Raw genomic sequence first — 16,524 nt, forward strand, 5'->3', positions numbered from 1 at the left:
CCCGCTTCTCTACTACAATACAGAGTAACTATATTCACTAATACCACTTTACTACAACTTTACTACTGTACACAACACAAGCCTTATGTTCACCATGACCAGAAGAAGCTCCGCCCACTTCTCTACTACAATACAGAGTTACTATATTCACTAATACCACTTTACTACAACTTTACTACTGTACACAACACAAGCCTTATGTTCACCGTGACCAGAAGCTCCGCCCACTTCTCTACTACAGTACAGAGTTACTATATTCACTAATACCACTTTACTACAACTTTACTACTGTACACAACACAAGCCTTATGTTCACCATGACCAGAAGAAGCTCCTCCCACTTCTATACTACAGTACAGAGTTACTATATTCACTAATACCACTTTACTACAACTTTACTACTGTACACAACACAAGCCTTATGTTCACCATGACCAGAAGAAGCCCCGCCCACTTCTATACTACAGTACAGAGTTACTATATTCACTAATACCACTTTACTACAACTTTACTACTGTACACAACACAAGCCTTATGTTCACCATGACCAGAAGAAGCTCCGCCCACTTCTCTACTACAATACAGAGTTACTATATTCACTAATACCACTTTACTACAACTTTACTACTGTACACAACACAAGCCTTATGTTCACCATGACCAGAAGAAGCTCCGCCCACTTCTCTACTACAATACAGAGTTACTATATTCACTAATACCACTTTACTACAATTTTACTACTGTACACAACACAAGCCTTATGTTCACCATGACCAGAAGAAGCCCCGCCCACTTCTATACTACAGTACAGAGTCACTATATTCACTAATACCACTTTACTACAGCTTTACTACTGTACACAACACAAGCCTTATGTTCACCATGACCAGAAGAAGCTCCGCCCACTTCTCTACTACAATACAGAGTTACTATTTTCACTAATACCACTTTACTACAGCTTTACTACTGTACACAACACAAGCCTTATGTTCACCATGACCAGAAGAAGCTCCTCCCACTTCTCTACTACAATACAGAGTTACTATATTCACTACTCCCACTTTACTACAACTTTGCTACTGTACACAACACAAGCCTTATGTTCACCATGACCAGAAGCTCCGCCCACTTCTCTACTACAAGCCTTATGTTCACCATGACCAGAAGAAGCTCCGCCCACTTCTCTACAACAATACAGTTACTATATTCACTAATACCACTTTACTACAACTTTACTACTGTACACAACACAAGCCTTATGTTCACCATGACCAGAAGAAGCTCCTCCCACTTCTCTACTACAATACAGAGTTACTATATTCACTAATACCACTTTACTACAACTTTACTACTGTACACAACACAAGCCTTATGTTCACCATGACCAGAAGAAGCCCCGCCCACTTCTATACTACAGTACAGAGTTACTATATTCACTAATACCACTTTACTACAACTTTACTACTGTACACAACACAAGCCTTATGTTCACCATGACCAGAAGAAGCTCCTCCCACTTCTCTATTTCAATACAGAGTTACTATATTCACTAATACCACTTTACTACAGCTTTACTACTGTACACAACACAAGCCTTATGTTCACCATGACCAGAAGAAGCTCCTCCCACTTCTCTACAACAATACAGTTACTATATTCACTAATACCACTTTACTACAACTTTACTACTGTACACAACACAAGCCTTATGTTCACCATGACCAGAAGAAGCTCCTCCCACTTCTCTATTACAATACAGAGTTACTATATTCACTAATACCACTTTACTACAGCTTTACTACTGTACACAACACAAGCCTCATGTTCACCATGACCAGAAGAAGCTCCGCCCACTTCTCTACTACAATACAGAGTTACTATATTCACTAATACCACTTTACTACAACTTTACTACTGTACACAACACAAGCCTTATGTTCACCATGACCAGAAGAAGCTCCGCCTACTTCTCTACTACAATACAGAGTTACTATATTCACTAATACCACTTTACTACAACTTTACTACTGTACACAACACAAGCCTTATGTTCACCATGACCAGAAGAAGCTCTGCCCACTTCTCTACTACAATACAGAGTTACTATATTCACTAATACCACTTTACTACAACTTTACTACTGTACACAACACAAGCCTTATGTTCACCATGACCAGAAGAAGCTCCTCCCACTTCTCTATTACAATACAGAGTTACTATATTCACTAATACCACTTTACTACAGCTTTACTACTGTACACAACACAAGCCTTATGTTCACCATGACCAGAAGAAGCTCCGCCCACTTCTCTACTACAATACAGAGTTACTATTTTCACTAATACCACTTTACTACAACTTTACTACTGTACACAACACAAGCCTTTTGTTCACCATGACCAGAAGAAGCTCCTCCCACTTCTCTACTACAATACAGAGTTACTATATTCACTACTCCCACTTTACTACAACTTTACTACTGTACACAACACAAGCCTTATGTTCACCATGACCAGAAGAAGCTCCGCCCACTTCTCTACTACAGTACAGAGTTACTATATTCACTAATACCACTTTACTACAACTTTACTACTGTACACAATACAAGCCTTATGTTCACCATGACCAGAAGAAGCTCCGCCCACTTCTATACTACAATACAGAGTAACTATATTCACTAATACCACTTTACTACAACTTTACTACTGTACACAACACAAGCCTTATGTTCACCATGACCAGAAGCTCCGCCCACTTCTCTACTACAATACAGAGTTACTATATTCACTAATACCACTTTACTACAACTTTACTACTGTACACAACACAAGCCTTATGTTCACCATGACCAGAAGAAGCTCCGCCCACTTCTCTACTACAATACAGAGTTACTATATTCACTAATACCACTTTACTACAGCTTTACTACTGTACACAACACAAGCCTTATGTTCACCATGACCAGAAGAAGCTCCTCCCACTTCTCTACTACAATACAGAGTTACTATTTTCACTAATACCACTTTACTACAGCTTTACTACTGTACACAACACAAGCCTTATGTTCACCATGACCAGAAGAAGCTCCGCCCACTTCTCTACTACAATACAGAGTTACTATATTCACTAATACCACTTTACTACAGCTTTACTACTGTACACAACACAAGCCTTATGTTCACCATGACCAGAAGAAGCTCCGCCCACTTCTCTACTACAATACAGAGTTACTATTTTCACTAATACCACTTTACTACAGCTTTACTACTGTACACAACACAAGCCTTATGTTCACCATGACCAGAAGAAGCTCCTCCCACTTCTCTACTACAATACAGAGTTACTATTTTCACTAATACCACTTTACTACAGCTTTACTACTGTACACAACACAAGCCTTATGTTCACCATGACCAGAAGAAGCTCCTCCCACTTCTCTACTACAATACAGAGTTACTATATTCACTAATACCACTTTACTACAGCTTTACTACTGTACACAACACAAGCCTTATGTTCACCATGACCAGAAGAAGCTCCGCCCACTTCTCTACAACAATACAGTTACTATATTCACTAATACCACTTTACTACAACTTTACTACTGTACACAACACAAGCCTTATGTTCACCATGACCAGAAGAAGCTCCTCCCACTTCTCTATTTCAATACAGAGTTACTATATTCACTAATACCACTTTACTACAACTTTACTACTGTACACAACACAAGCCTTATGTTCACCATGACCAGAAGAAGCTCCGCCCACTTCTCTACTACAATACAGAGTTACTATTTTCACTAATACCACTTTACTACAGCTTTACTACTGTACACAACACAAGCCTTATGTTCACCATGACCAGAAGAAGCTCCGCCCACTTCTCTACTACAATACAGAGTTACTATATTCACTAATACTACTTTACTACTGTACACAACACAAGCCTTATGTTCACCATGACCAGAAGAAGCTCCTCCCACTTCTCTACTACAATACAGAGTTACTATATTCACTACTCCCACTTTACTACAACTTTACTACTGTACACAACACAAGCCTTATGTTCACCATGACCAGAAGCTCCGCCCACTTCTCTACTACAAGCCTTATGTTCACCATGACCAGAAGAAGCTCCGCCCACTTCTCTACAACAATACAGTTACTATATTCACTAATACCACTTTACTACAACTTTACTACTGTACACAACACAAGCCTTATGTTCACCATGACCAGAAGAAGCTCCTCCCACTTCTCTATTACAATACAGAGTTACTATATTTACTAATACCACTTTACTACAACTTTATTACTGTACACAACACAAGCCTTATGTTCACCATGACCAGAAGAAGCTCCGCCCACTTCTCTACTACAATACAGAGCTACTATTTTCACTAATACCACTTTACTACAGCTTTACTACTGTACACAACACAAGCCTTATGTTCACCATGACCAGAAGAAGCTACGCCCACTTCTCTACAACAATACAGTTACTTTATTCACTAATACCACTTTACTACAACTTTACTACTGTACACAACACAAGCCTTATGTTCACCATGACCAGAAGAAGCTCCTCCCACTTCTCTATTACAATACAGAGTTACTATATTCACTAATACCACTTTACTACAGCTTTACTACTGTACACAACACAAGCCTTATGTTCACCATGACCAGAAGAAGCTCCGCCCACTTCTCTACTACAATACAGAGTTACTATTTTCACTAATACCACTTTACTACAGCTTTACTACTGTACACAACACAAGCCTTATGTTCACCATGACCAGAAGAAGCTCCGCCCACTTCTCTACTACAATACAGAGTTACTATATTCACTAATACCACTTTACTACAACTTTACTACTGTACACAACACAAGCCTTATGTTCACCATGACCAGAAGAAGCTCCTCCCACTTCTCTACTACAATACAGAGTTACTATATTCACTACTCCCACTTTACTACAACTTTACTACTGTACACAACACAAGCCTTATGTTCACCATGACCAGAAGCTCCGCCCACTTCTCTACTACAATACAGAGTTACTATATTCACTAATACCACTTTACTACAGCTTTACTACTGTACACAACACAAGCCTTATGTTCAACATGACCAGAAGAAGCTCCGCCCACTTCTCTACTACAATACAGAGTTACTATATTCACTAATACCACTTTACTACAACTTTACTACTGTACACAACACAAGCCTTATGTTCACCATGACCAGAAGAAGCTCCGCCCACTTCTCTACTACAATACAGAGTTACTATATTCACTAATACCACTTTACTACAGCTTTACTACTGTACACAACACAAGCCTTATGTTCACCATGAGCAGAAGAAGCTCCGCCCACTTCTCTACTACAATACAGAGTTACTATATTCACTAATACCACTTTACTACAGCTTTACTACTGTACACAACACAAGCCTTATGTTCACCATGACCAGAAGAAGCTCCGCCCACTTCTCTACTACAATACAGAGTTACTATATTCACTAATACTACTTACAACTTTACTACTGTACACAACACAAGCCTTATGTTCACCATGACCAGAAGAAGCTCCGCCCACTTCTCTTCTCTACAATACAGAGTTACTATATTCACTAATACCATTTTACTACAACTTTACTACTGTACACAACACAAGCCTTATGTTCACCATGACCAGAAGCTCCGCACACTTCTCTAAATCTGACACAGGATACAGAGGTGGGGCCAAACTGTTCTTAAATAAACAGAATGATAAATGATCATATGATAAAAGTTACATTGCTTGTTGTGAGAGATCTTTAACTTCTCTGAAATCTGCAACAGAACATCAGAGCGCAGGACTCTGCCATCTCTGCACTTCACAGTGAGTATTCAAACATCATTTTTTGTAAAGTCTCTATCTTTATATATATGCCATTCAGTTTGGTCAGTAATGTAATATAATTAAAAATGGTTAATCATGTATATCCAGTATAAATGCAATACATTATTGCCTACACTATAGTCTATAACTATAAATAATCAATACAGTATTATACACCACTTTCAGAGGGCTTATGTCTCATACTTTCTGGTATTGTATTATTTGTATTGATTTTATTTAGTTTTAAAAAACACAATTGTGCTTACTTTTTTTTTATTTCCAGCTTCTCTATACCAATTAGAATTTAACAGGATGTTAAGACTAATATTAGTGTTACATATTGATAAACTAGAGGCAACCATTACCCAAAATTTAGAAAAGTGTCTGAGGCTGTGTGCTCAGTACTGAGTGTTTGTGTGTTTCATGGAAATGTAAAGGTTGGTGTGAGTGAAAATGATTAAATAATAATAAAAAAAAAATAATAAAAGTAAATAATCCCTGTTCTGGTTGGCTCTATATTTTAAAACCATGTTGGGCTAAAAACGTGATATCACAAAAAGATTTTTTCAGATTTGTTTCTTCAGATAAAACAATGTATCATTAGTTTGCAACAAGGTGCTGAGTAAACAGCACATACAGTATGTACTGGAATGCATAAACACACTGAATTACATTTTAATATATATATTATAGTAATTTTCATTATCCTAATATATATTATAATAATGTCATTTTCATTATTCTAATATATATTATAATAATGTAATTTTCATAATTTTAATATATATTATAGTGATGTAATTTTCATTATTTTAATATATATTATAATAATGTAATTTTCATAATTTTAATATATATTATAATAATGTAATTTTCATTAATGTAATATATATTATAGTGATGTAATTTCCATTAGCTTAATATATATCATAGTAATGTAATTTTCATTAATTTAATATATATTATAATAATTTAATTTTCTTTATCCTAATATATATTATAATAATGTAATTTTCATTAATTTAATATATATTATAGTGATGTAATTTTCATTATTTTAATATATATTATAGTGATGTAATTTTAATTTTTTTAACATGTATTATAGTAATCTATGTTTTGTCATGATCTTGCTATATATTATATGAGGGTTATTTGTGAAAATGTTATATAAATACATGAATAAATAAATAATTAATTCAAACGTTAAATAAATATCTAAAATTAGATTTAATTAATTACATTACTAATTTAAATGTAAAAACTAAGCATAAATAATTTAATGTAATTATTCTTTTGTTAGTTGATTGTGATATTTATATTTAATTAAAGTTTTAACTTAAATAATTTAAATAATTATTTAATTATTTTATGCACACCATTGCACTATGGAATATTTCAATCTGTCAACATCAACCATCAAACTCAGTGGGCGGGACATCATGATGTGTCATTTCAAAATAAAAGCCCTTTAGATTATAACAATAATATTATTTTACTTTAATAAATGTATTAAAATGAATCTGTTTTCACAGATCAATTGCACTTAGTCCAGATAGTAGAGTGTTACTCACTTAATATCAGGACACTGATGTGTAAATTCTAAATAAATGTTTAAACTGTTATTAAAAGGAGTTCACCTGTTATCACAGATAAGTTCTACTTAGTCCTGATAGTACAGCACTTTTTGTGTCACACACTTAATAACAGGACATTTGGATGTGTATATTTAAAATAAAGGCCCTTTAATTTAATTTGATTATTATTATGATTAATAAAAAAAGAGATAAAATGATAAAAGCTGAACAATTTAAATTGGCTTTATTTTGAAAATAGACATAATGATGACCTGCTATTAAGTGAGTGACAATAGATAGATAGATAGATAGATAGATAGATAGATAGATAGATAGATAGATAGATAGATAGATAGATAGATAGATAGATAGATACTTTATTGATCCCAAAGGAAATTTAGGCATCCAGCAGCAACAACACAATATAATAATAAACATATTTAACATAAATTAAACACAGAAGAATAGAAAATAGGCTTGTTCGACTTAACCCGGCGCTGCGCAGTCCGATCGCCGCCTGGCTCGGTATGGTGCATGCTGGTTAGTTTTTTTGTCCGACTTGCGTCTGCGCCTTCATCACGTGACGATGACTTCCGGCGTTATAGTCCCGCGAGTGAAATCTGCCTGCAGCCGTCTGACCCAGGCGCTGCAGTTGCTTCCCACCAACTGCGGGAGCCTAGAGCCGCCCTGATGACGACAGAGCTTAATCCCTATTGGTTAGAAGATCCACCGACACCTATCACGTGTGAATCTTTTTATTTTAAAATATATATCTCCTCTAAAACCCCTTAAAAAACACAGTATTGACACTGTCATATCTAGTAGCAAGACAGTTCATTTTCATGCAGTATTCAAAAATATTTATTTGTTCATAATCTGCATTTTATATCATAATAAAGCTCAACTGCTATCATTTTTACTGTTTTATAAAGCGCCCTGAACTGCTCTTATTAATTATCTTTAAACCTACATAACTATTATACTGAGATCTACTTTTCTTTTCTTCTATTGTTTTTGTGTTGTGAAATGCGCTAAACAATTAAAGCTGTGTAAATGAGCATGATGTATTTATTTCCAAGAACAAAGGACAGAAAAGCTGGTCTGCAAATAAAAATTTAATCCCATTATTAATTTAGTGCTACACAATACATCTGTAACATGACAGTATGTTTTGGGAATATTTATAACAAGTTTTTATCTCAATTTAATAACACTCATGTTATCTCTGTTTCACTTTTGCGATTTTATTCACACCAGAAGTAAACAAACAGCGCATTCATCGCGAGATCCTGTGTTGTTCACGTGGGCTGCAGGTGGAGACTGTCCGACCTGACTTCTCCGCTCCTCCACCCCGCCCACCTGCACGCGGCTGCTCTCGCTGACCAGCAAGGCGAGGCGCAGCCGCATCTCAAACAAGCCTAATATATAAGGCTATAAAAATCTTACTCATGATGTCCTGTTATTAAGTGAGTGACACATACACAGGGTCTACTATCAGGACTATGTGAAATATATCTGTGATATCATATAGATTCCTTTTAGTACCACACCACAACAGAATAACTTGATATTGAGAAAGGGGGCTTTTATTTTGAAATTTTCATTATCTTGACACGTTATAGTACTCTAGTTTCCTTATCTTAACACATGTTATAGTACTCTGAAATCTAATGTTCTAAAAAGAGGTATTTTAAAATCATTTTAATGAAATTTTTTTCTTTTCAGAAACTACATTTATATAAAGAAATTTCCAATACATTTGGAGGTGGGTTGTGTTTGTATAATAATGTGTTAATTTTACAACAAATAAATGTGGGGTGTTAAAATGCAATGCTGTCTTAGTGCTGCTGGTTTTAGCTAGTTTTTGTTTGGTTCACAGGTTTAACTGGAATCTGGTAAAAGAACAAATGGCCTCCTGTGAAGGTATGTGTGATTTCCAGTTTATATATATATATGTGTGTGTGTGTGTGTGTATATATATATATATATAGAGAGAGAGAGAGAGAGAGAGAGAGAGAGAAAGAGAGAGAGAAGGAGAGAGAGAGAATGGTTCTGATAAGAAGAGACTAATATTACACAAATAATTCATGTTCATACTAACTGTGTGCATGAATTGGTGTCTCTTTGTATAAAATTATTTGTGTGTTTAGAAGACAATGTTAATTACAAAATGGGAAACTATGATTTATGAAATATGATATGATTTGTGTTTTAAAATTATACCTAATTGACTGATTTGATATTAACTGATATAATAACTAAGCGATCAAAAGATGACCTGATTTCCAAAACTTAAAGACAAGACACTGATAAGGAGAGTATCTTAGTTCTGTGGGGGATTTTTACTTATTCTTCCTATTAAAAAGTTCACTGACTGCTTTTATACAGGCATTATTTTATACTATATCAGCACTGCCTTCTCAGACTTCATGTGCGGGATGTGATGGCCATATATCTTAAACTTGTATAGAAAACTAGGATCCTGAATATAATGCTTAAGAGTTTAGAACTTTTTTGATTGGCTGCAGATGTCTGTCAATCATTGTTATGCTTGAACTGTCCTTATTGGTGCTGGGGGGGGGGGGGGGGGAGCTGCTTCTTGTTGGAATATAACACAAAAAAACTCATTATATTATCTGCATTTCAGTAAAGTGTTTAAAGAGGTACTAAATCTTAAACCATTTTTTTAACATGAATTGATCCTATGACATAGTGTGGGGTTTATATGGTATTTTATCTTCATTACCTTGTGTAAATTGTATCAGAAAATATATTATTTGTGAAAACAACATTTAGATTATTTTGCATAGTTTTGGCACAAATACACAAAGACTGCATGCTTTCTTTGAATGCTGGAAAAAGAGATGTGTGCTGTAAAAAATGGTGCATATTCCGGTGAACATCATGGATTCTAAAGTGTCTTCGCATATTAATATAATGTTTCATTCTGGGTTTGACTTTATGGATATTTGGTAAAGATTTCAAAGAGCAACATTTCTTCAGTGGCTGAAGCCCAGGTCTCTGTACAGCCTCACCCATGTGCTGAACTGTAAATCCCTGCTCATGAAACACACACATGAACACACAGCAACACAAACCCAACTTTTACATCAACAATAAACAGAATAGTAAATAAAATAACATTGCTGTTCCCGTAAATGAGCTGCTGGAGCTCCTTCACAGCGTCAACCAGCAGCTCAGTTTCCTCTGCTGAGAAGAGTTTGTTGGACACGTCCAGGTAGCTGCACCGTTACAATAGCAATCCACCAAAGACAGAGCTCACCTGATCTACTCTTAAAGAGAATGATGAGCAAGAGACACTCTGATTGGTTTATTTCATGTTACGCCCAAAATTAACCACACCCATGATTAATTAAGAGAATTAGTTCATGCCTTTTGCGTGTTTTGAGCCCCACAAGGTGTATTTTTTTGTTCATCACGATACCAAAGACACTCCCACATGCCCTAAATCCAGCTGCACGATCCACCATTGACATCTAGCCTATAGATCACTAACATAGAGCCCCAAGGCTGTTTAATACTTTACTGACTGAGGAAAAACTGAAACTGAAAGCTACAATGCCCAGAAAAGGTAGAAGAATATAAAAGAAAGAAGGAAAATGGAGGCTCACAACCAAAACAAGCTCAATAAATTAATTAGAACTTCTGTTAGTATCACTGCGTGAGTCATGGCATCAAACACATGTTTGAATGTAAAACTTAAGCCAAGTGAGTTTAGGGTTTGCTGTCCTCACGTTCACCTGAATTCAGTGTTAAAAACTTTAAAGTTAAATATATTTGTCCCACAAACAGCTTTAAATTCAAGAAAAAAGTATTTTATTATTAGAAATATTAATATATACACATTTGAATGTGACATTATCAAATCGTTTTATAAAAATGAATAAATAAATACTGTTTGTTGGTTATTGTTGTATTATTCTATCACAACATATATGTAAAAGGAGCAGTAACAAACTGTATCTTTTCTCACATATATACACAATAGAAGGTAACAAACAGGGCCCAGACTTTTAAATGTTAAAACAATACATTTACATTATTTAGATTTTTTTTTAAAGCTGCAGTGAAAACCATTACTACAGCAAAAAACTCGGTGAGCAGTTTTGGATTTTGATTCAACAAATATCCTTTCTACAGATTCTGAGATGAGGATCGTGATGTTGGGAAAGACTGGATCAGGAAAGAGCGCAACAGCAAACACCATCTTTAATGAAAAGAAATTTGATGTGAACTCTACCTTTCAGCATATAACCAAGGAAAGTAAGAGAGGTTACAAGTCTGTTAATGGAAGAATGGTCTGGGTGATTGATACTCCGGGACTGTTCGATGGAAAAACCCCTAAATATGAACTGAAAGCTCAGATTGAAGAAGCCATTGATCTGGCTCATCCTGGAGTTCATGTGTTTCTTCTGGTGATGAGGCTGGATGTGAGATTCACAGAGGAGGAGAAGAACACTGTGAAGTGGATTGTGGAGAACTTTGGAGAGGAGATCCAAAAACACATCATTGTGTTGTTCACTCATGGAAACGTGTTAAAGGAGAAAACTATGGAAGAATATCTGTGTTTAAATGCAGAGCTGAAAGGTGTAGTGGACAGTATGGCTGGTTATCACGTGTTTGAGAATGAAAATGAGGATGATGAAACTGAAGTCACAGAGCTGCTGAAGAAGATTGATGAGGTAGTAGATAAAAATACAAATCCGACTTACACCAGGAAAATGTACAATAAGAGTCAAAGAGTGTGTATTATAGCTTAGTTTTGGGAGATGGATCCACGCCCTCACTCCTCCCACTTCCTTCCCTTTATAAACCGTCACTTCCTCTCTACCTGCTCATTGAACAAACCTCACACCCACCTCCTCCCCATCTTCCTCCTTCTTTCATTTTATTATTTTTCCTCATGTTTCTCGTCGTGAGGGGGGAGGGGGGGGGGGGAGGGGGGTGAGGGGGGGCTTCGGCTTCATGCTTTACAGCGAAGCTGCCCCAAACTCCACCCCAATACTCTGAGTTCACTCCCCCTCTTTTCTTCTTCTCTACCCAGTCAAGGGTTTGGGTCAATACTAGCAAAGTGGGAAATGGTGGAGTATTGGGAACTGTAGCAGCAATAGGATTAGCAGAAAAATATGAAATTAAAAAAACTCTACATTGAGTGATCAGAGTAAAGTTTATTACAGCACTTCAGAGATTTAGATATAAAATACAGTTTTTTTTGTACATTTACTGTACATTACATACATGGTGTACATAGATAATTAAATGGAATATGTGTAACATTTAATATAAAGGATGAAATTATACAGTGTAATGTTTTGTTTATAAATTCTACATATTTAGTTTACTGCATGGTGTTAATCACTACACAGAGGTAACAGGATACATTTATACTACAGTTTAATCATACAAAAACTAATTTGCATATGCTGATCAATATAATCAGACAATCAATGTAATCAATAAAATCTGTCAGAACATTATAGATCTTTTTTTGTTCGATTGTTTTGTACATTTGCCTTTATTAAACATTTTAATATCAGATTATATGTGGTGAAATGTATAATGCTGTGTTTAGTTTAGTACAAAGGGTCACGTAACGTGAAATAAACCAATCAGAGTGTCTCTTGTTCATCATTCTCTTTAAGAGTAGATCAGGTGAGCTCTGACTTTGGTGGATTGCTATTGTAACGGTGCAGCTACCTGGACGTGTCCAACAAACTCTTCTCAGCAGAGGAAACTGAGCTGCTGGTTGACGCTGTGAAGGAGCTCCAGCAGCTCATTTACGGGAACAGCAATGTTATTTTATTTACTATTCTGTTTATTGTTGATGTTGTTGGTTTGTGTGTGTGTAAGGAGCGGGGTGAATGCTGTTTATCCCATCAAGAGGCACCTATCTGGAACCACATCACATTTAATCCACTGGTGGCACTCCTCTATTAGAATAGCATCCTAAACAGAACTTCATCATTCTTTCTCACCTGCAGGAGAAACTCATACAATCCTGCATTCCCTTTACTCTACTGATAGAGTGCAGAGACCTGAGACTGAAGAAATGTTGATCTATAAAACCATTACCAAATATCCATAAGATCGAGCCCAGAATAAAAGATATGTTTTATTTATATCAGAATGATGTTACTCTGGTTAGTATTAAGTATAAGATACTTATACTTGTTACTCTGTTAAGTATAAGATAAATTATAATATGTATAATATTTAATAATAATATTAATAGAATAATTTCGGTCACAAGGTTTCCTGCAAAAGCTTACAAACTGAGCACTATTATGTCAAAATATACATGTGTAAATTACATCTTGGTATTGTTTTATTCTTAAGGCTATTCACATTGTAATTTCCACCTGAAATAATATTATTAATATAATATAATATAATATAATATAATAAAAATATAAATATTAGCAATTCCATTGCATTTATGAAGGTGACCCATTCTTCATGTAAATATAAGAATGTGATGAATTTAAAGTCATTGTTTGTTGGTTTTAGTTTTTTTAATGATGATATAATTTACAGTGGAGCTTGACCAGCAGCAAATTAAAGCTCCAGCCACTTCCAACAAAGGAAGCTGATGGTTCTAAGATTTCTTGGATTTAACAGCTAAAGCTTAGTGAACAGTTTGGTGATTATAATTTAAATAAATTCTCCTTCTACAGATTCTGATTCTGAGCTGAGGATTGTTCTGTTGGGTAAAACTGGATCAGGAAAGAGCTCAGCAGGAAACACCATCCTTAGAAAACAAGAATTTATGGTGGCTGTATCCTCTGAGTCTGTAACTAAAGAAAGTGAAAGATGTTACAGGAAACAGCGAGATGGAGCAGTCTGTGTGATTGACACTCCAGGGCCCTTTGATACACATTCTTACAACACAGTGAAAGAGCAGATAGAGAAGGCCATTGATCTGGCTCATCCTGGAGTTCATGTGTTTCTGATGGTGATGAAGCTGGGTGTGAGATTCTCAGAGGAGGAGAAGAAAACTGTAAAGTGGTTTCTGGAGACCCTTGGAGAAGAGGCAAAAAAACACACCCTTATTTTGTTCACTCATGGAAACGAGTTAAAGGAGACAAATATAGAACAACACCTGCAAGGAGAGTCAGTTGTGAAGGAAATGATTGACAGTATGGCTGGTTATCATGTGTTTGAGAATAAAAATGTAAATGATGAGACCCAAGTCACAGAGCTGCTGAAGAAGATCGACAACCTGATGGATAAGAATGAAAAACAGATTTACACCAGAGAAATATACAGTAAGGTTCAGAGAAAGAAACGAGTAAAACATATTGTATCTGGAACTGTGGGAGCTGTTGGAACAGGGGCAGCAGCAGCAGCAGCAGCCAGTGGTAAATTTTCTGGGATAGCAGTAGGAGTAGCAGGAGCAGCAGGAGCAGTAGTAGGAGCAGGAGTAGGAGTAGCAGCATCAATGGGGTTAATGGCATGGATGAAATAAGACCGCTAATTAAAAATAAAATTATTAAGATGAAATAATCAGGATTTTCTAAAATAGATTTCTTGAACATTCAATAATACAGACTTTTTTTACATGTGACATTTATTTAGTAAAGATGAATTAAAAGTATGAAATTATACAATGCAACAGCTTATTATGGGTAATAATGTTGAAGCATGTGAACATTCTTGTTACATCTGTTAATTGATTTTGGAATTCTAAAAATGGGACTTAACTGTTGTTTTTTGTTTGTTTTATTTTTAATTTCAGTTCAGCGCATGGTTGTACTTAATATATAAATTAAATAGGATGAAGAGTTTTATTGAATTAAGCTTTTCTTATGTAGGTGTACAGTTTTTACACTATAGTTTAATCATAATCAAACTAATTTGCAAATGCTGTACAATGTAATCAGATAATGAATATAATCAAATTAGATCTGTAATAAAAACGATGTTTCCTTTGTGTTTTGTACATTTCCCTTCATAAGGTATTTTTAAAACCACGTATTGACATTCCTTCATCTAAACTGTATACGCTGGTCTTGTTTTTAATATTACATTAAAAGTGGTGCATTGTACAATGCTGTTTTTAGTTTAGTAAGGTATATAATAACACCACTTTCCTCATGGTAGAATAGGATGAGATTTCTCTGTCAATAAAGCTCAACACATTAAGAGTTCTTGAGTTGGTCATTCTACATCCTCCTGGCTGACATTTACATTATTCTCATTTACAGATCTGAATAATATTTTGTAATAAATGCTGTAAATGTAATGAGATTATAACCCTTAATGATTTTTTGTTTTAAAGAATTTCTGAATAATTTTTGTGTTTTATCCATTTTGTTTCTATAACTTTGGTGATTTGGGTCTAAACTGAATAAAATCTAAATGGGGAAATAGTTAGTTTTCTGTCTCTCTATGTAAATTTTGGAGGTCTGTAGTGATTCACGCTGCAGAAAGTTGGCAACCTCTGCAGATTTGCCGCCACCACCTTGGTGTTTACTCATAAAAGGCTTGGACCCGTATCTCTGTAAAGCTGCTTTGTGTGAACATTTGTTGTGAAAAGCGCTACATAAATAAAATTTTATTTGAATTGAACCTCAGCATCTGCTCACTTTTATACCAAGTCCATAATAAATATAATAAATATAATATCTGTGACCGCTGGCGGTGGAATATTTAGTAGTGCTAAAATATGCATCCTATCACTGCTGATTTTATTACATACCTGTGAACATGGAAGAGAGTGTGTCCTCAACCTTTTCTACCTTACGGCCCACATGTTTACAACTTGAAAGTGTCAAGAATTTCATTTTACATTTCTTACATTCATTATTTTATTTGCATTTAAATGTCCACTGTAAGCAATTGCAGCTTAAGAAGAACAAGTCAAAGTCAAAGATATAGACAGAATATTATCGTGATTAATTGGATTTTTTTTTTTTTATCAAAACCACCTATATATATTTTAAAGCTGTAATTTCATGCTTATTTGGCAGAAAGGAGTTTGGATTTATAGCATTAAAAAAGTGTTTTAAATAAAATTATTCCTTATCAGGGACTACAT

General features: G+C 35.2%; 1 protein-coding gene across 1 annotated transcript; it reads left to right on the forward strand.

Moving 5' to 3' along the window:
* The first annotated feature begins 11,045 nt into the window (after nucleotides 1-11,045).
* Nucleotides 11,046-14,952, forward strand: LOC125785610 (GTPase IMAP family member 6-like). The gene is made up of 4 exons (XM_049469506.1): nucleotides 11,046-11,058; nucleotides 11,628-12,169; nucleotides 13,338-13,344; nucleotides 14,162-14,952. Exons 1-4 carry the CDS (start codon nucleotides 11,046-11,048, stop codon nucleotides 14,950-14,952), a joined length of 1,353 nt encoding a protein of 450 aa, XP_049325463.1.
* Nucleotides 14,953-16,524: the final 1,572 nt, after the last annotated feature.

The sequence above is a fragment of the Astyanax mexicanus genome, chromosome 21 (assembly GCF_023375975.1).
Source record: "Astyanax mexicanus isolate ESR-SI-001 chromosome 21, AstMex3_surface, whole genome shotgun sequence".
Classification (NCBI taxonomy): Eukaryota; Metazoa; Chordata; class Actinopteri; order Characiformes; family Acestrorhamphidae; genus Astyanax; species Astyanax mexicanus.